The following is a 20,560-nucleotide window of genomic DNA, read 5'->3' on the forward strand; positions in this document are numbered from 1 at the left end:
CTTAGGGAAAAGTTAAAGATTAGTGAGTAGACTTGACTTACTTTTAGTATAAACTTTATTCAGTAATGACTTAATCATTAATAATAGTGAAACAAAGTGAAATACTTGATTAATAAAAGGTTAGTAAAACTTTTCCATGCATTATAACCACTTAATTAGAACTCAATCTAGTGTTAAACCATAGCTTAAAAACAGAAAGGAGTAAAAATATATGATTCAAAGCCAGTAACACATTTCTGTACTTTGGTTATATTGTCTGGAAAAGCGATATTGTTTGACATAAATGGCTGCCTTTACTTTTACTGTGTATCTTTGCACAGTATGTAAACCTGTCAGTCAGTGAAGCTTTTGTTTGCATCTTCCTACATGTTTCTCACAGCATGAGCTCAGTTATTCTGGCCTACAAAATATAATGGAGTCATCCTTTAGTCCAAGCTGAGGTCTGTGCCAAATTTGAAAATGCTGCATTTCAGACATTCCTGACAAGAACACGCCCATTAGAAATGGGACCTGCAAACACAGGAACAACCCAATAACATGATTGTAGTTTTGTAATTGTTTTTTATAGAAGCAGTGTGTTCCAGTTACACACTATTGAAGATTCAAATAAAACAACCAGCGCCTATCAAACTTATTTATCACTCAGCTTCTGTGAGTATTGTTCAGTCCAGGCTCCAGGGCAGGGTGAAGCTCTCCTTCTCCAGCTCTTTTTTAATGACTGATGTGAATCTGGCCTCTTGTTCGGAGTTGAAATGGTTTCTCCAATCTCCCACGACACCTGCCACAAAAACAGACACACCATGACAAATGGATGAAAACAAATCCAACATAAATCAGCTTTTGGGAAAAACTTTGCAGCTGAGGCTTCAGATACTGTTGCGACGATCTGCTTGGAGGAAGCTCTGTGTGCAAGCTGCACGCAACCGCAACCACGACTGTGCTGCTGCACGTGCCCGACAGCTTCTGTGCTGCTCCGTGGCGCACCTTAGCAGGTAAATGAAATCATGACTAATCAGCAGGAGACGCTGGGCTCAAACAAAGTAAGCTCAACAAACCAGTCTGTGAAACGGAGCTGAGGCCGGCAGAAGCAGTCACTAAAGATGGACTTCAAGCTAAAGGATAACGCATGGAAAAAGGACGTTGATCTAAAAAGGGCTACTGGTAAGCTCACGTCTCTTCACTGGACTCTCTTTAAAAAATATGATCCCTGGCTTAGTTGCAGGCTATGCCTGAGCAAAGGATTTAAAATTTCCTGTTGTTGTTGACAGCATGACCTTTTGTGTTTGTTTAATTTCTTTGGGTTATTTACCCTGTTTATTTACAATAAGTTTAAATTATAAGATAAAGCAAGGAACAAATTATTTTGCTTAACTTAAAACTTTGTCTAAAGAATGTGAGTTGAATTTGGGTTTGAGTGAAGTTGATAAAATGTATAAATAGTATTGGCTAAAATATAGTGAATTTTGCTTTATTAAAATGTAAATTAAAAATGTTTAATTTATGTTTTAAGAAATAAAGTATTTCTGTTTATAAATGGTAATGGTAAAATCTACAGTAAAATCAGTTCAAATACTTGATGTCTTGTGAGTTAAAGCAAATGAGTTTTAGCTAAAATTGTGATTAAAGAATTCATTTCTAAAAATCTGTATAAAATAATTCAGGCAAAGGCATAAGATAAAAAGAACAGGTTGATTAAAAACTAAATGGTTCTAAAATGTGGAACTAGGTTTCTATTAATTAAATTGCTTACTTTATTTAAATGTACCTACCTTGTTTAAATGTACTTACCTTGTTTACCTTGATTGATAAAATGCTGAATTTTCTTTACATTAATTCCTATTTTTTGTGTTTGTAGGTTTTTCAACTTCATCCTTTGACCATGTTTGCTGGTTAAATAAACTGAAGTTCGAGTGAAATCCTGTGTCTGGTCAAGTCCTTCCTTTGTCAAGCGTGGGAAGCCATGACGTTGTAGAGACACTTGACAGATACTAACTTCCAAACTTGTATGTGAAAAAGTAGTTAAAGTACATAATAAAAAGTATTCACCTCCTTGGATGTTTTACCCTTTGAATGATTTTATTAATCAATCCTGGTCAATATAATTTGGCTTTTTTTTTAACAAAAATTTTTTTTAATATGTAAGGTAAAATATGCAACTGCATACATATTCACCCCCTTTAAAGTGACTGACCTAATTCAACAGAGGTCCGGCCAATTGGCTCGAGTAGTCTCACAATTAGTGAAATGGGGATCACCTGAGTGCAGTGAATGTGTCTGAAGTGATTGCAGAATAAAGACAGATGTGTCTACAAGGTCCAGTCACACTGGTTAATCAGTTTCCCTGGCTACCATTACGCCATGAAAATAAAAGAACACTCCAAGCAACTCAGAGAAAAGTCATTGAAAAGTATAAATTACAGGGTGGATACAGAAAAAAAATCCATGGCATTGAACATCCAAATGCACAAGGAGGGTTGTTTGTTTGTTTTTAGCTTCTCCTTTCGTTAAATTGATGTATTAGTAATTAAATAATTTCCAAGCGATTCTTTTCCTAGTCATCTCCCATGCATGGTTAGATTGCCTAGGTTCTTTGCCAGTCAAAGCTTTATGGGAGAGTGGCAAAGAGAAAGCCACTGTTGAAGAAAACCCATTAAATCTTGACCAGAATGGTGCTTTTCAACCAACAGGAAAGACGCTGTGTTTGGCAGGCACCAAACACTGCTAAACACCACAAACACACCATCCCCACTGTGAAGCATGGTGGTGGCAGCATCATGCTGTGGGGATGCTTCTCAGTAGCCAGCCCTTGAAGGCTTGCAAAGGTAGAGGGCAAAATGAATGTGGCAAAATATAGGAAAAATCCAGACAGATAATCTTATTCAGTGTGCAAGAGAACTACTGCCAGCAAGACAATAACCTGAATCATACAGTGAAAGCTACACAGAAATGATTTAAAGACAACAAGGTGAATGCTCTGCAGTGGCTGAGTCAAACTCAAGACCTCCATCCAATAAAGAATTTGTATTTGGACTTGAAAAAGGCTCGAAATGCCAGATCCCCATGCAACCTGACAGGGTTTGAACAGTTTTGCAATAAGTTGAAGAATAAAATTATAGTGTCCAGATGTGAAAGCCTGACTGAGAGTTCTCTACATAGACTCAGTGCTGTGATTGCAGTCAAAGGTGCTTCTACTACACACTGACTTACAGGGGGTAAATACACTGCCTGGCCAAAAAAAAAGTCGCCACCAAAAAAAGGTCACACTCTAATATTTCATTGGACCGCCTTTAGCTTTGATTACAGCACAGATTCACTGTGGCATTGTTTCGATAAGCTTCTGCAATGCCACAAGATTTATTTCCCCCCCCCAGGCTTGTACAGTAGGCACTAGGCATGATGGGTGCATCACTTCACCTGCCTCTCTTCTTACCCTGATGCGCCCATCACTCTGGAACAGGGTAAATCTGGACTCATCAGACCACATGACCTTCTTCCATTCCTCCAGAGTCCAATCTTTATGCTCCCTAGCAAACTGAAGCCTTTTCTTCTGGTTAGCCTTACTGATTAGTGGTTTTCTTAAGGCTACACAGCTGTTCAGTCCCAATCCCTTGAGTTCCCTTCGCATTGTGCGTGTGGAAATGCTCTTACTTTCACTATTCAACATACCCCTGATTTCTACTGTTGTTTCTCTTCAATTTGATTTGGCAAAACGTTTAAGTGATCGCTGATCACGATCATTCAGGATTGTTTTCCAACCACATTTCTTCCTGGAAGACGATGGTTCCCCACTATCCTTCCAGTTTTTAATAATGCGTTGGACAGTTCTTAACCCAATTTTAGTAGTTTCTGCAATCTCTTTAGATGTTCTCTCTGCTTGTTGCATGCCAATGATTTGACCCTTCTTAAACAGACTAACATCTTTTCCACGACCTCGGGATGTGTCTTCGACTTGGTTGTTTAAGAAATGAGAAGTTACTCATTGCATCAGCTGGGGTTAAATAACTTGTTGCCAGCTGAACGATAATTGCCCATGCAGTGATTATCCAATAGGAGGCTCATACCTATTTGCCTAGTTAAATCCAGGTGGCTTTTTTTTTTTGGCCAGGTAGTGTATATACGCAGTCACTTTCTTTGCATTACATATTTTTGTTTAAATGACATTACTTTGTGGAAATCTGTTTTTACTTTGAAATGAAAGAGGTAGTTTATTTGGGCAAAAAAGCCTAAGTTAATCGACCTTATTGATTTCTAAGTATATAAAATGGTAAAGGCATAGAATGGGTAAAAACTATCTACACCAACACTCCCTATCCTTGCTTTTTCAATTATGACATCTGTGTGATGTTAAGCAGTGGTTTCTGAGGACACATTATAAAGCTTAATGATGGTTGGCATCATATCTGAAAACAGAAAAATCTATGGTTGGGCTTAAGAAACCTAGAAAACAGCTACTAATTACCCACCTGTTGGTCTAAATGGCCCAGCCCTTAATTATGAGGGAGGGCTGTATGCCCGCACACTTGTTCAGTATTATTAAAGTTTACAATATCCCATAGCATCTACCTTATATGTGATGAGCATGTAGCCACCTCTTCTTATTTATGCAAATGCATGCACAACTTTTAGTTTTATACAATCAAAGACAAGCTTTATTTGCAAAAATCAACTCACAAAGATTTTACTAGTAAAGAAATGAACTAATGGGACTAAAACCATCATTCAAACAAGGATAAACAGCTGCATTTCTGCTGTAAAACTGGGATCTAGTGGGGATTCCTTGGTTTTTGGAGCCACCAGAGGAACTTCAGTTTTTGCACTTTTTCACTGGCCTCTTTTTTCAACACCTAAGGCTGCAGTCCGTTTACTCTCCCCATGAAAGCTCAGTAGAGTTTATTAACATAATGTTTGGTGTTTGTTTTTGAATGTAAAGGATCTAAATTCTTGCATTTATTCAGTACACCAAAAAGGAACAGCTTCTCTTAGGAAATAAATTAACTGTCTTAGGCCGGCCACACACTAGACGAGTTTTTAATCTGAAACAGTTTTAAAACTGTGAGAGACCACAGACTTCAGGGCAATTTCCAAAGATATTTCATCTTTAATCCTCTGAACACCTTCACTAGACGACTCAGCCAGACTTTCAGATCACTGGAGTGTGCTACAGGTGCAGCAATAATCATAAAACAGGGGAAAGACTCAGGACGAAATCCTGGCTGGAATTAAGGTACAGTTGTGTTTATGGTTGTGAGCAATGAAAGTACATATGATTCGTCTGGTGATGCTACCTGATGTGCTCGCTCTCACTGGTTGTTGTGGGTACTCCGTCAGCGGCACTACGACCTAGAATCATGAATATCAAACGTGTTTGAGATTTACGATTCGGGATTTTGGAGGCTACAATGCGATTTGGAGCAGTACAATAATCATGTTGACACCACACACATGCAGACTACTCAGACAAATAATCATTTGCGATGAGGCTCCAGTTGGTATACGCCCCCACGATCGTCAGGGGAGTCAAATCTTGGCTAAAATCAGGCTGAAAGTCCTGTAGTGTGTGGCCGGCCTGAGTCTTTTTATACCTACATTTCCCAATCTGGGTTGTACTGAACTGATCAGCTTCAATCAAAGATAACATTTCACTGGTTATATGCTTTATTTCAGTTCAAATAAATCTGACAAAAGCAGGCAGACTATTAAAGGATTGACAGTATTTTACCTTTCCTGAGGAAGGGAGACTTGTCCTGGTCCAGGTACACCTTAGGCACCAGGCTGAAGTTGGACATGTTGTTTTGTTTCATGCTCTGGAAGGAGCAATGCTCTGATATCTTCTTGATGGTTTCCTCATTCAGATCCCGACCCAGGAAATCTGACATCCTCCTGAGTGCTGCAGGAAGGTCCTACAAGAGAGGAACACACAGAAATATTTATTAAAATGAAGCACCAGGTCTTTGTCTTTATTATCTTGATGGACTAGCCAAGAAGTCAGACTTAGAATTATGATAACATCAGGTCAATTTTCTATAGGGATGTGCAACTGCAAAAGTACATAAAGTAATGTGTGTATATAATAACATCAAAGTTCAACATCAGAGCATGTTTGGATTTAAATCTACCAAAGAAATTGATTAGTATGAACAGAATTTTACACTAAATGTTTGATTCCTAACCTGACAAGCCAGATGGATTTGTTTCACACATCCATCTGGGAAAGCTTCAATAGGAAACGTTTGAGAAAAGGCAGAGGCTTTGAAAAAACTCTGAGTGTGATTGGGTGAACATTCTGTCTGTCACATCTCTACGGGCCAATCAGAGCAACAAAACACATGACATAGCTGCTATTGAGCTTCGCGTGCGCAGCTACTGAGGACTAACGCAAAACATGGCGACTATAGACATCCAAGTACTCGACTTTTGTCAGTTTTGAAAAGAAAACAACTCACTGCTGTTCTTTGTTCTTTTAATGAAGAAATGTCGTCAAATTCTGATAAAACTGGTGCTTTAGCAGCATCCACGCTAATCTCTTCCTCCATAACTGCACCAGCTCTTGCTGCTGCTTGTTTACGTCACGACCCTGCAGCGCCTGAAAGTACTGCCCCTTGTCGCTGATTGGTCATGTTACTTTCTAACTGAGCCCAATCGGTTCAGATGGGAGCTTTGCAAGATGGATTTACCAGTGAAAAACAAGGAAACGGGCGAATCCATCTGCTTTGCAAGGCTATTTGATTCCTGCTCTGTAAAAATTCTACAGTGATTCACCAGCTGGTCTTCATGAAGAAACACAGAGAAAACATAAAAGTTCAAACTTAAGGCCAGCATTACAGGCATTACATTGTGTTGCTAAACCAATTTTTACCTTACTTAGCTGTCAAAAACAGTCAATTTTTAATAAAATGCTGAACTAGATGGATCACAATCAACCTGAATTTCTGCCCCTTTTCATGAGTAGTGTTTTACCTGAACCATTTCTTCGTATGTGATGTACATGATTCTGTCTCCCAGCTCCGTTTGTCTCCAGCTCTTCACATGGTCAGTCCATTTTCCAAACATCACTGCAGACACCACAGACCACAGTCTTTCTTAAACCTATCACTGCTTTTCTTTGTACTTCATGGCATGAAAAAGTAATAAGTGGCACTTCATTATGACAAATACCAATGCTCTTACATTTAAAGATCAATTCATCTGACAAAATTTTCATCATTGTGCTAAAAGGAACTCCTAAGTTGCTGCATTCACATGGATTCAGGCAAACCAACAACAAATAATTTTAGTGGAAACTAGACATTATTAGAGTTGAAAGTTAAAGTATTTTGATGTTATGGATTTAGTCCTGAACAGTGTAATCAAATGTTTGATAGCCCCTTGAAAAAAGGAGAAAATATAAAGGTCACATCCGTGAAGGTGAATGAATCTGTGATGAAACATACATGTATTTGAAAAAAGGGTAACTCTTAATAACAAAAGACAAATTAGATCACTTTCAAAATCACTGAATGACAAAATAGAAAGACTGACGTATCAAGCCCCAGACCTGGAAACAGACGTCTGCTTCTGTTGTACTTCCTCAGAATGTATCTTTAAACAAAAAAAATTCCTCAGAGTGAATATTTTATATGTGATAAGACCTCTTACCCCTGCCCTCCAGGAATGTGGTTATAAACTCATCAAACATCCCAGGATCTGGGAGGAAACCGGCCATTTGGTGAAAGAAGTATGAAGACACCAAGGTGTCTTTTGGGTTCCTCATTACATAGATGACCTACAGCAAAAACGTAGGAAAAAGTTATTCCATTAGACATTTATCGGTGCATTAAAATAATTTAAATACAAATCCAACCAAGTTTTCTCAAAACCCAAAATCTGAGAGGTCATCTGATAAAAGATTTTGGCTAAACATGCCTCTAGAAGACGATCTGGTCCCACTCTTTTTTTGGATAAGTAAATCAAATTGTTGCATGTGACATTTGCATTGCACTGTATCTTCTATTTTGTATAAGAGCATTAAGTTTGTATGACCACTTTGCATTCTGTGTGCATATTCAAAATACATTTCTATCTATCTATCTAAAGATATGAACCCAAAGGTGAAATCTCTGACCACATACCTTGGCTTTGGAGGAGTGGAAGGACGGGGGCATGAGGTGATAAGGAAAATGTGAGACCAAGGCTCGTGGAGAAGCTAACTTATCTATAACCAGCTCTAATCTTTTCTCCTCCAGCCAGGGGACCCTGTCCCAGTTGGGAATAGTTTGTATTGGAGTCAAATCTCCTCCATTCAGTAACAGAGGGAGGATCTCCTGCATCCAGACTGTACCTGTGGAGCAAACAGCCAAAAAGTACTGAATAACACTGCTAAAAATACTTACTACTCCAACTGCATAAAGACTAGAAACTAACAGTGGGTGGAAACAACTGTCAGAATAATCTTCAGAGTCAGACAATGTTGTCCAATCTCAGAGAAAATAGTTGAACACCTTAGACCTCCACGTGAATCCAGATTTTTTCACTCTGTTCCTTTATATTTCAGCTCAGATTGTATGCAGAATTACCAAACAGTAGTTAAAGTTTGTAACGTAGCCATGGACAAACCTTCAACTATTACTTCATTGCTGTCATACGTAAGTTAATTTAAAGATGTAATGGGCCAATTCTCAGGCAAGATCTGCAGTTCTAATGAGCATTTTTGTATCACCATTTTGCCACATACAATGATTTTCTCGTGAATCAAAAACAATTAACTGACAACCAAGTCGTAAAATGAGTCACCTCCAGCAAAATTATACTGACGAAACTGAATTCATCCTCTTCTAAATACCAGACATCCCATAGGAACTTGCACATTTTTGTAAACTGTCAAACACTTTGGAGGGAACAAAAACACATTTAACATTTCTGCAAATTACTGGACAACATGCAGACAGGAGCTGCACGAGCAAAATTTCAAACATTACTGTCACCATGAACTTCTCGTGAACTTAACCAAAACTTTGTTGCTGAAAGAAACGCCGACCTGATTTTGGATACAGCACAGCCACGACGTCGTCGTCCTTAAAGGTGAATTCCTGCGCAAACTTCAAACTTTCCAACGAGTGAGTCTCTTTAGGAAGCAGAAATCCCTGATAGAGCAGATACATCTCCTCGGAAGACATGATGTTTGGAGGGTTAACTCAGCGAAAGTAAATCTGCCCGCAGAGCACGGAAAGAGGTCTCTCATATGGTGCGTTCAAAAGCATAGGAAAACTCCCACTTCGGAACACGACAGACTAGAAGAAGATACTGTCAAAGCTAAAAGTTTTAAAACCATCGCACCTCTCAGGTTTTTATGTTGTCATTTGATTAAATAATTATCATCCCTAATCGTTTTTGTTTAAATGTTACACCACATTTACTTGAGGATAGTACAAAAGGGCTAGTTTCCTACAGAAGCACAGTTGTTGTAAAATGTCCCCTCTTCTCTTTAATGTAAGCTAATACGGTAGCGTTTTAAATACAGCATTCAAGCAACAGCAACTTTTAAACAGTAGCTTTTTCAGTTAAATCCCCCTTCTTCCACCAAAGACTAGGAAGATTCTGTATTGACGACTCTGTGAGAGTGACATGAACGCAGCAGAGTATTTCTCCTGATCTGTGCCAATTCATCTACAACCAAAAGATAGCAGGGCATTTGCCTAGTCGTAAGAAGCAAACAAAAGACCTCTAACCAAATTGTGCTGGCTCACCTCAACGAGGTTGTCGGTCTTAGGCAGCAGCACTAACATCTGCCCCACCCGGACATTTTATGCGTTGAATCTCTTAAAAAACGGCACTCATCTCTGTCACTTTATATTAACTTCAATTCTGTATCAGGTTGAATATTTTACCTGGTTACAGCGTTCTGTTGAACACACTGTAAAAATGCCAGAACAAAAAAACACTTCCTTAATGAAAGAGGAAAATAATATTCTGCTGAAATCAAATATTTCATATCTGTAATGCAAACAAGTGGACATATTTGTTTGTTACATGACTTTGGCCTGGCTGCATACTATGTTAGATTTAATGTCAAGTTAATTTAAAGACTGCCACTCCACTTTTATTTCTGGTTGCGTTTTCTTTTTTGGTCGTTTTTTATTCTAAACACACGTTTCTTTATTTTAATGGCCATTAAGGTGATATTAAAATTAAACTTTAACACCAAAGTCTCTTCTGTTGATTTTTCTTAATTTTTTTCTTTCAAGCCACTATTGGGTGTGTCCTTTCTTTCAGGTGTCTCTATGTCACCGGGAGCTCTGTAGATGAGGACAAGATTATTGGTCCCCCCTATAAAAAACTCAGTTTTTCCCAAGTGTTGTTAAACAGAGAAAGGAATTTTAACACAGCTTTTCCACACATCCTAGTTTTATTTCGGATGCTTACATCATTTAACTTTGCACATAGAAACAAAATTATTTCACAAAAACTACATAATTTTAAACCTGCCGTTTTTTTGGAAAGTAACTTTGCTCTCATCTGCATATCTTCCAGTGACAAAGAGGCACAAGGATAAGCAACCTCTGTAATGATGATCATCTGGGTGATGAGAACCATATTTCATTTTAGCATAGGAATGTGAGAATTATGACTTATAAACACAAGTACCGATTATTTAAACAGTCACTCTGTTTAAATTACTCTTGTTGTTGCAGTCAGAAAAGCAAATACATGTGAAAAGTGGGTGTTTTAAAATAATGTCGTATTATTTAATTAACATTTGCTGTTTTTTTTATTTGTAACTGCTAAGAGTTCCATTACTTCAAAGATAAGCAGATGAAAAAGTTTAAATTGAAGAATATTTTCCTCATCTTGACATAATTACATCTTGTTAAAGAACTTGGAAAAAAAGAAAAGTTTAATGTGATCATCGACCATCAAAAACGACAAAGCCTGAACAGTAAATGCTCTGGGACTGAGATAAGACAAAAACATTTATTAATCAAACATCAAAATCACAGAATCTTACAATGTTGGTGTTAATGCTGAGAGGATCCCAGTGTAATCATAATGAGGGCTGTACTCAGCTTTTTCACTTTATATATTTTTTCTTTTATCAGAGAAAATCTTGCTACTGTCATGTTTCACTATGTTTTATTTTTGCCTTGATATAAATAAATTGATATTTGTGGCAACAGAATAAACTATAACAGAAGAAAATCACTAATAAATGTACTAACTCTTAATGTGGCCATGTATGCATGGACATCTGATAGGAAAGATTTAAGTTATTCATTAAGTTTTAATTCATTTCTGGCTCTACTGATATAAAAAATATCACCTTTAAAAAAGAAAACATCACAGCTTAGGCAGGCCGATCGTACTGAAGCTTCCCGGTGTCACGACACATCTGTGTCAGAGAAAACCAAACAAGACTAACTGGTTGCTTCACCTACTGGCGAGTTCTTTTTCTGGATTTGTAGGTCAAATCAGTCCAACCATCAAACTCAAACCAGCACTCTCCATCAGTCTCTGGTGTTTTATGGTGACAAGAAAGACTGAAATGATCTCAGGAGTCATTTTTTTATGACAAACCCGGGTTCAGTCTGTCATAGGATATTGTCAGAGCTGTTTAGTTGCTGTGGACCAGAGTGACAAAGAGAAACAGTGAGCAGAGAGAGATGGCACCGGTCAGCACGGCCTTCACCAGCAGCACCGTCCAGCTGCCCAGCAGGAAGACGTGGACAAACAACCTGCAGACAAAATGCAGAGACACAATGTTAAAGACCATGTTACAGGACAAAACTGAACTGTCCGCATACTGGTTAAAGTGAAGGACAAAATGTGAGTTTATTCAACTCCAGCAACAAACTCTGGGAGCGCAATTAATATTTCTACTAAATGAAAGCTGATCTGCTCATCATCTCATTGGTCTGTATTTCTTTATTATAAAGAGTATTTTACTGGTCAAGCTGATTATCTGTTATTAAAATGTACAAAAAGAAAATTAGGGAGATTTTAAGAGCATTAAGTGACAGAAGCACTACACTGAATTATCTCTAACCTACCACTGAATTTTTATACTATTTTTGTGATTGAATCCATTTTGTTACTTATTCCTAGATAAGGCAGCCTGAAAATGCAAGGAACTTGTCTATGAAACTAGTGCCACCTTGTGGTTTACTATGTAAAGGGCAAAAGTATTCTTCTTGTAAATACACTTTCAACATAAAAACATAAATACACAAAAAAGACATAAAAACAGAAAGCTTGATAAAAATAAAGTACATTTAACTGAATTATTTGCCCTTTTTTTAACCTCAAATTACTTTACTAAGCCTGCAGAACCAATATGTTTTGATTTCTGTGATTACCTATTTAGAATTACAAAGAAAATATCTTCAGAAAAATGTTGTTTTTTTTTTGGTCCTAATTTATAACAATAACCAGTGTTTACCACAAGTCTGAATTTTACTTTTTTTTTTACTTACTTTTATATGATTTATTCTGAAATTTTCATTAATATATTTATCCAATCAAATCAAACTGGTATAGGATAAGAGACGAATGATGTAAGGTAGTTAAGGAACACTCAAAAGATAGAGGCTTCATCACCCTATTCATTATGGATAACATTACTTTTACAGCATTACATTATTACTGAGCATTCAGAGCCCAGTTCCTTCAGAAGTTTCATTGTCTAGTTTTATAAATCATTCTTTATTCTTAAACTTATTTAGTGGTTTTAGCACAGCTTTAATCCACTCACTTTCAGGTCTATTATTCACACACACATCCATCTACCCCAGCTTATATAGTCCCTCCTCCTCCTCATGATCACCTGTGTGATCTTAAATCTATTAAAGCTGCACTATGCTTGATCAGTTTCTTCATTTACCACTTGTAAAGTGTATCTTCTGTGCTTGTTGTGATTGCTTGAGGTTGAGCCTCTTTTATGTCTTTTCAGGATGCAGAGCGTTTCAGACAGCTCTAGAACATGCACCCAACGTTTGTGGAATAAAGGGAGATTATAGATGAGTTTATTGATCATGGAAGGTGGTGATGAAACCTGAATGGGACACGTAGCGGCTTAATGCCACCTGTGAGAAAAATGCTAGGCATACCATGTCAACAGTCAGCTCCACTGTTCACGCACAACTGCTCAAACACGTGTGCGTTAATGAAATGAGGCAGAGAGCAGGTTGCTGCACTAAAAATCAATACTTCTCTTGCTCTTTCTGATTTGACCAAGTATCATCCCCTTAATCGTTCATTTCCAAAATGTTTCATTTTGTGACAAAACGGGGCAATATTAAAATTCATCAAAGGTTTCTAAATGTATGCAGGATTTTCCTGCATTGTGATAATGTAACTTGTGGGAAATAAATATTTTGGACACGATTTCCACAATCCCACGCCAAAATACTGGAAAAATGAACCTAATATGTGCTTTCAAATCCTCATCAGGAGGGGGAAGTGTACAGAAGCTGAGTTGCAGAGCAAAGTGGGGTCAAATGTTGGTGTAGACACAGCCGAAAAACAGCTTTATCAAGGCTGTTAAAAAAAGAAAAAAAAAAAAAAAAGACTATGCCAAAATGATCTGTCAGTTTACTTGGGTTGGCAGCAATTTACCTGGGCAGGTTGCCCATTGTGGGAAACACAGCTAACTATCAACAGGACCCACTTATTCCAGCTAGCGCTGAATCATTTATGAGCATACCAGACAGTCACAGCACGCAGTGTTTCTTTACCGAGATGAACAGAAAAAAGGTCAAGATTGGGGTGTAAAGAAAAACTTTTAAGTACCAGGAGACATCGTTGTCTGTCTCCTCTGTCTATGACAGACAGATAGCCAACAGAGGAGTTTGCTTGAATCAGTATGCTTGTATTAATTAATTTATTCATTATAATCTTGATATTCTCCTTAAAAAAAATCCTCAGACTTAAATCTTAAATTGGCCACAGACTCATTGTATGTTCCTTAATAGTGTTTTTTCCACAGCTGAATAAACAATTTAGTTTAATGATGAGTTTAACTGTGTTAACCTGTTTAAGAGTGTCTATGTTTGTGCTGAGAATGTGATTGTGAGTAAATGCATGTCAGACTCACTCCATTAAGAAGGCCTTGTAGACACAGAGAGCCAGCAGCACAGTAACAGGGAGTCTGAAGCTCTTAGGAAGGTCGTATCGTGTGAACATCCATACTACTGCTGCCATGGCGATGTAATGCACCTAGAGAAGAGACAGAAATAGCAATTTTGATTCCCATATCGTGCACGACAAAATTTTAACATAATAAAACAAAGGTACTAAAAAAAGCCATGTAAAGAGAATATTTAAAACACATGCAAACTACAGGTGAGAAACTATTGTCATTGGCTTATAATGTCAGCAGAGTGGCAGAGGAAATCTGGGATCACACAGGGATAGAGAAGTGATGCTCACCAGACTAATGTTAGAGTCAAAACTCATCTGGATGTACTTCCAGTCAAACTCAATCCCTCTGGCTCCGACCCACAAAGGAAGACACCTGAACAACGGGACACAAACCGTGAGGTTCAGCAAATCTTTCATCAAACTAAAGCTGCTGTTTCCTCTAAAGAAACAGTGTCGGTGCTTACCTGGACATTACAAGCTCTGCTGTTGCCCAGCCCATAGCAGCCACCATGATCTTGTACTCTCCTTTACCAGCGTTACGAGACATGACAAGATGGAGGCCCAGCAGGTCGGCCAGGTCCACTGTTGCTTTCATAAACTCCTGGAGATCATAAATACATTTTAAAACCTATATTATCTTCTATGTACCTTATCCATCTATTCAGATGCATGGATAAAGTACATAATAAACTATAATAAAGGTTCAACACTCACCCCTACGAAGTCATAAACTCCTGCTCCTCCTTCCCATGTGGGGAAAAATGTTGCAAGGAACAACATCTGAAACACAGACGAACATCACACCCTGTAAAACTTACACTTCAATTGTAGAGATGGAAAAACATGAAGTATCAACAAAAAAAAAATCAGAGAAATATTATTGTACTGCTTGTAAGGTTGATAGATGATGTTGAGTGTATTCAAAGGCAACATGTGTTAATTTACTGCTTGCATATAGATGTTTTGCCCACATTAAATTAGTAAGATGCCATCAGTTAGCTGCTATTTATGAGAAGCGACCTCTAAATTCTGTCTTATATAAATACAGCAATTTTCTGATACAGATCAAAGTTGCTTCCACATGTCACCTTATAAGACCTAAAACTGGAAGAAAAAAACCCTCCAAACTAAAATCTGATGTTTTCATGGGTAACTGAATGAATGATGACAGTAGGACACAAACTTTGAGTTAGTGTTTCCCGCAGTCAGCCCCTCTTGATATTGTTTATCTAATTCCAGGGAATTTGCCTTCATATAATCCAGATTTTAAAACCAGCAGAGAGCTAACTCACCTTGCAAAGCTGGACAAACAAATAAGTTGCTCCAGCCTGGACACATCTCCAGAAGGCATTGTATTCTGAGCTAAAATTTGAACACAAAAACATAATTTTAATGAGAAGACTTTAAAATGAAAAGGCACAGAACATGACATTTTGCAAGTCATGACAAGTGGAAGATACAGAAGCAAATTTTATTGCTCAGATGAGATACCAGTTACAAAAAATATTCAGTTGTAAAGCAAAGGTGCTACTAAACTAAAATTCTAAGAAGATTATGTAGACCCCCCTCCCAAACCTCTGCCACTGCTAAGCTGATTATTAACAGACTTCTTAATCTCTTAGCATATGTTACAACAACAGAGGAATATAAAAGAAACCATGTATACATACAATAATCAGCCAGGACAGTTATTATTATCTTTTTTACAAAAGTAGATATACATTTACAAAGAACTGTATCACGACAGTTCCAACTCCTCTTCACTGGACAGATGGATATCACGGATTATACAAATACACATTATTGACAACCCAAACTGTAGACATGTGATTCAGACAGACACTTACAGGCCGCTGCACTTGTATGTTATAAAGTAAGGAAAATATGCCAGAGCAAAGCAGTTCCCGAAATGAAACAGCGTCATGATGTGTGGTTACAGAATCCGGATCGCTGCAGAGAAAGAGACCAAAAAGCAAAATAATTACAAATCACTGATACAACTCACCATACTAATATTTTTATTATCAAAGTGTTTTTTATTAGACACACATTTTGACACAAAATTGGAAAAAAATTAAAGAGGCCATCCCAGATCTTCCTTAAATCAGCATAAAAGCCCTTTCATTCTAGTCTCAGGACAGAGACACCTCAGCATAGTGAAAGGGCTGTAAACTGGTGATCACAAAGCCCACCTGCTTGAAGTTTTACATCAGAAGTGGCTGAACATTATGCAAGGGAAATGACAAGAAACAGAAAAGATGTATTTGAAAACAGGGGACATTTTGCAAATATTCTTAACAAACCTCATCCTAACTTAAAACACAGCTGTTACATTGTTTGAAATGAGTGGGGACTTCTTTCAGTTGAATTATGGCCTGCAAAAGTGTATGTAATTTTTCTTTATCTGTCATTATAAGTTGGGAGAAATGCTGGATAAAATAAAAAAGATACTCATTTATTGAAATAAGCACTTACAGATAGCACAACTAGAGAAAAATATGCCTTGCCACAGCCCAGGGTTGGAAATGAACTTCTTCGCCTATCTGCCCCAGGAAAAATAAAACAGTGCTGTCATATAACCTCTTCTAAGCCAAGAAACATTACATTTAAGGAGAAATAAAACCATAGACGTGCAGGGAAACCTCCTATTTAAATGACTAATCTGGTTTCTGGATCATAGATTTGTTTAGAGACGATACAATCTCCTTTATTTATGGATTAAAACCACAGAAGAGTATAGTTACTTTACGAATTTACATCTGTTTAATAAGATAGGTGCATGAGAGAGGAATGAAGCCATGAAAAGCTGCAGGCAGGCACTGCCTGAAATACACAAAAACACTGAAGCCATATTTCGGCACTAATTTTTTCCAGTATTATCATCATTAGACAGTGAGCTGTGCAGGAGTTTCCTGCTTTCTTTGTGAATAAAAAGTAGAAATGACCACATATGAGAGACTTTGACTACTATGTGTATCCTGTGGTACTGAAGCAGGCATCCATTTATTTTGATTTTAATGAGAGTCATGTCGAAGTTAAAACTCTAGTATTGTACAAGCCAAAGTCACTTTGACTCATCGCCTCATACTGGAGCTACATTCCTACAGACAGCTAACAGACTGAATAATATTTGCAGAAACAAACCTAATGCCGTCAAAATGATGTCAGTCTTTTAGAAAGAGACTTATTTAACCAGTTAACAGAGGTATATCTTTATCAGATTGTCATTAAGGAAATTAAACCTCTCCACATTAGCTAGCTAAAGATGCTACAAGCTGTCACCGGTGTGGACACGCTGCTCCTCAGATCTTTACATAAGTTTAATCATAAAACTGGATTTTTTTACAGCAACATTTATAATACATGACGGAAAATTTGAAATAAAACATTCTGTTCAGGCACTTACCGGTAATAAAGCAGATCAGGGAAAACAAGACTGCCGTATTTCACTTAAAGCTATTTTGTTGAATGACGACCGGAAATAGCCTTAGCTCAACCTGGAAATGCCTCCGACGAAATCACCCCTAGGAACTAAATATTTTACACGACATACTCCCACCCCGTAGTGACGTAAAAAATATGTGTCCAGAGTGTGTGTATGGTATGAATTACAAGCATTATAGGACACAATGGTGTTCTTCAGTCACTTTATTTGTTTCAAACAACATACAGACACAGGCGGCCTCATGAGAAAATACAGGACTATGTATGAGTAAAAAACATAATGAGGCCTAACATTTAGATAGGCTACAAGTGTCAACCTGGACTCAAATTTAAGCTTATAGACTAAAGAAGTTGATATTGACCATAACGTTCACAAGCTATTGTTCAGCTGACACAATTTTATTGACTTTTTTAGTGGGTCGTTTGTGAACGAGTTGTTACAAAGAGCTGATTCTTTCTCATGAATGATAAGATCCAGATCCTGTTTGAGAGCTGTTTTTTAAAATCATCTTTACTGTTACTAGTATTATTTCTGTATGTGTTTTATGTTTGTGTATGTTATGGATTAGTAGGGATGATCATTTTCCATGCTTCTCTGCCACAGGCACACCATGCAATAAGGACTCAAGCATGATGGCGTAACATTAATGTTATATACAAGCTGTTTATACTACCCAGCTAGTGAGCAGATTTCATCTGATCTGCAAGGTGTTTTGGGGAGAAATTATATTTTATAAAATAATTACATTATATTTTCATTATTCAAAAACAAAAACAATAAAAACAATAATTGGAGTAAAATACTGGGCTGGCAGGTCAGGGGTTAGCACTGTTACCTCACAGCAAGAAGGTCCCTAGTTTGCTTCTCAATAATGGCCTTGTTGATGGTTATAGGAAGCGATTAGTTTCAGTTATTTTTTCCCAAGGGTGTGAAGCCAAATATTAAGTTGAGGGTTCCAACAAAACCCATTTTTTAGTTTTGTGAAAATTATGTAAATTTTGACTTTTGGCTTTTTCTTCTGCTTTTTTGTGTTGTTCCAATGTACAAACAAATAACATAATGTATACCAAAAACATTTGTAATTGCAACAATTTCTTGGAGAAATGGTGTATTTTCTGAAAAATTCCAAGGGTTCCAATACCCCGACTGTATGTCATGGTATTGCCAGCTCAAGTGAAGCCAATGTGGTATTGAATGAGGAGCCATTTGGGAGCCGAAATAGCTCCGAAATGACCGGGATCACTAAAAAGAGCCTAATTCCCATTACTACTGAGAGATGTGATGGTCCAAGGTATGTGCTCACTGTAAACAATGGTGGAGAAAAGGTAGCAAAAATGTCCTGAAGGCTCCTGGCCAATAGTAAATAGGCTTATCATCTCGGTGACTCATATAGGAAAAAGTCAGAGTCATCAAAACATTAGTTGGACTACATGTTTAATCCTGTTTATTGGCATCAAAATACAAATATTTTTAATCTGGCATATGAAAGCAGCTTAAATGAGAGAGTTAACCAATTTAGAAAATAAAATTTTGCATATAAAATAAAGAAGTGGACAACACCACATGACTTTTTATACATATAAAATGCTGAAATATTTTATCTTCCACACAAATTCAATTTTTTAGGTCAAGGATTACAAAAAAACATCATCAATCAAACCCAAAAGTAGCAAAGGTTAAACATGAGCATCAAAAACTGATTATTTTCAGCTGACTGGACAGCTGTGTGACAAAGATATAACTGACCCTTTTCTGTAGGCATGCAACCTAATTAAAAAAGAGGTTATCATGGTGAAGGACAAACTTAAAGCTTAGGTCATTTCACACAATAATAATCAGGGGAAATGGGTGCAAAATGGTGGCTGCCTGTTTGGTGACAAATATGTGTGTAACACACAAGTTTAAACCACTTAAGAAGTCACTTACATGCACACAAAAAGTTGTTTTCTAAGACTAATGAGCCAAAGAGGCTTATTTTTAATTAGTCTGCATTTAAAACTACATATACAATTGTTAATTGAATATCTAAATGACAAATGGAAAAAAGTAAGTTCAAAACTATAAAAAGCAATTGTATTTTTTAGAAGACAGCATTTCGTTGAAAGTTCTGGGTAAATCCTGTCACTTTTATCTTACATTAAACAACAGTCTCAACAGCCTCCTAATTAGCTTTGTAAGTTTACTCTGAGCAATTGAAAAGTGACAATTTAGGTTTACTTGGCCTGCAGACCCCCATATGGAGAGTGTAATCAATTCTGCAGATAGCTGGGTAAACTTTAAAGAAATATATTTTAAGGTATCATATACTTTTAAATCCTGGTACAGAGTCATTAGTGATTATGATGTTTGAATGCAAGAAAATAGAAAGAGACTTTTCTCTTAAAAACATCTTTTACATACATACTGCCTGTTTAATATTCTCTTTGTTAAAACTCCCTAAATGTGCATTCCTGAGCATGTATGTTTCAATTTTAAAAGATATACCAACAATAGATATAATCATTATGTCTGCTCTGGGCAAATATCAGTTTGTTGATGTTGAGAACAGATTAAACAGGGCTTGATATTGAACATTAAATGTATGATTTTAAAAAGTTTTCAAATCTGATTTTACTGTGAATCTATAAACCTTGAGGTTCATCTTCGTCTGACAGGATTTTAGTTTTGACACAGATGAAGTTTCTTTTCTCAGTGCAGTCCCTGGTGATCCACTCTTCTGTGTCATAAGTGGACAAGGTCCCACAGTGTTTCCACTGGGATGGACAGCGTGGCAGCTCCCCCTCATCCTCCACTTCCTCTCCATCAAGCCAAAACCACTCTCCTCCCAGGAAACGCAGGCCGGTCCAAACCTGAGACACATCAAAGAAGTGAAATGGTCTTATCTCTGTGAACTCAGACTTTTATTCAAATCAACTCTAATATTGATTAAACATAGACGGTCCATCTGGAAATGGAGCTGTCATTTATTTATTATTAGTTTTCTGTAAAACCTAAGGTAAATAAGTG

At 37.2% G+C, this 20,560-nt stretch overlaps 2 protein-coding genes across 3 annotated transcripts; both read right to left on the reverse strand.

Moving 5' to 3' along the window:
* Positions 1 to 37: 37 nt before the first annotated feature.
* On the reverse strand, positions 38 to 9,191 carry LOC121513279 (sulfotransferase 2B1-like). The gene is made up of 6 exons (XM_041792898.1): positions 9,014 to 9,191; positions 8,109 to 8,317; positions 7,636 to 7,762; positions 6,958 to 7,052; positions 5,720 to 5,900; positions 38 to 778 (listed from the first exon to the last, which is right to left on the reverse strand). Exons 1-6 carry the CDS (start codon positions 9,150 to 9,152, stop codon positions 663 to 665), a joined length of 867 nt encoding a protein of 288 aa, XP_041648832.1. The 5' UTR covers positions 9,153 to 9,191; the 3' UTR covers positions 38 to 662.
* Positions 9,192 to 10,933: 1,742 nt separating this feature from the next.
* tmem147 (transmembrane protein 147) lies at positions 10,934 to 17,624 on the reverse strand. 2 transcript variants are annotated; one of them, XM_041792732.1, is made up of 9 exons: positions 17,516 to 17,610; positions 16,585 to 16,652; positions 15,957 to 16,059; positions 15,402 to 15,471; positions 14,824 to 14,889; positions 14,574 to 14,710; positions 14,398 to 14,482; positions 14,063 to 14,184; positions 10,934 to 11,705 (listed from the first exon to the last, which is right to left on the reverse strand). In XM_041792732.1, exons 3-9 carry the CDS (start codon positions 16,031 to 16,033, stop codon positions 11,585 to 11,587), a joined length of 678 nt encoding a protein of 225 aa, XP_041648666.1. In that variant the 5' UTR covers positions 16,034 to 16,059; positions 16,585 to 16,652; positions 17,516 to 17,610; the 3' UTR covers positions 10,934 to 11,584. The 2 variants fall into 2 exon arrangements, with proteins under 2 accessions (XP_041648666.1, XP_041648667.1); XM_041792733.1 differs by lacking the exon at positions 16,585 to 16,652 and having other exon boundaries at positions 17,516 to 17,624.
* Positions 17,625 to 20,560: the final 2,936 nt, after the last annotated feature.

This window comes from Cheilinus undulatus, linkage group 8 (assembly GCF_018320785.1).
Source record: "Cheilinus undulatus linkage group 8, ASM1832078v1, whole genome shotgun sequence".
NCBI classification, from domain to species: Eukaryota; Metazoa; Chordata; class Actinopteri; order Labriformes; family Labridae; genus Cheilinus; species Cheilinus undulatus.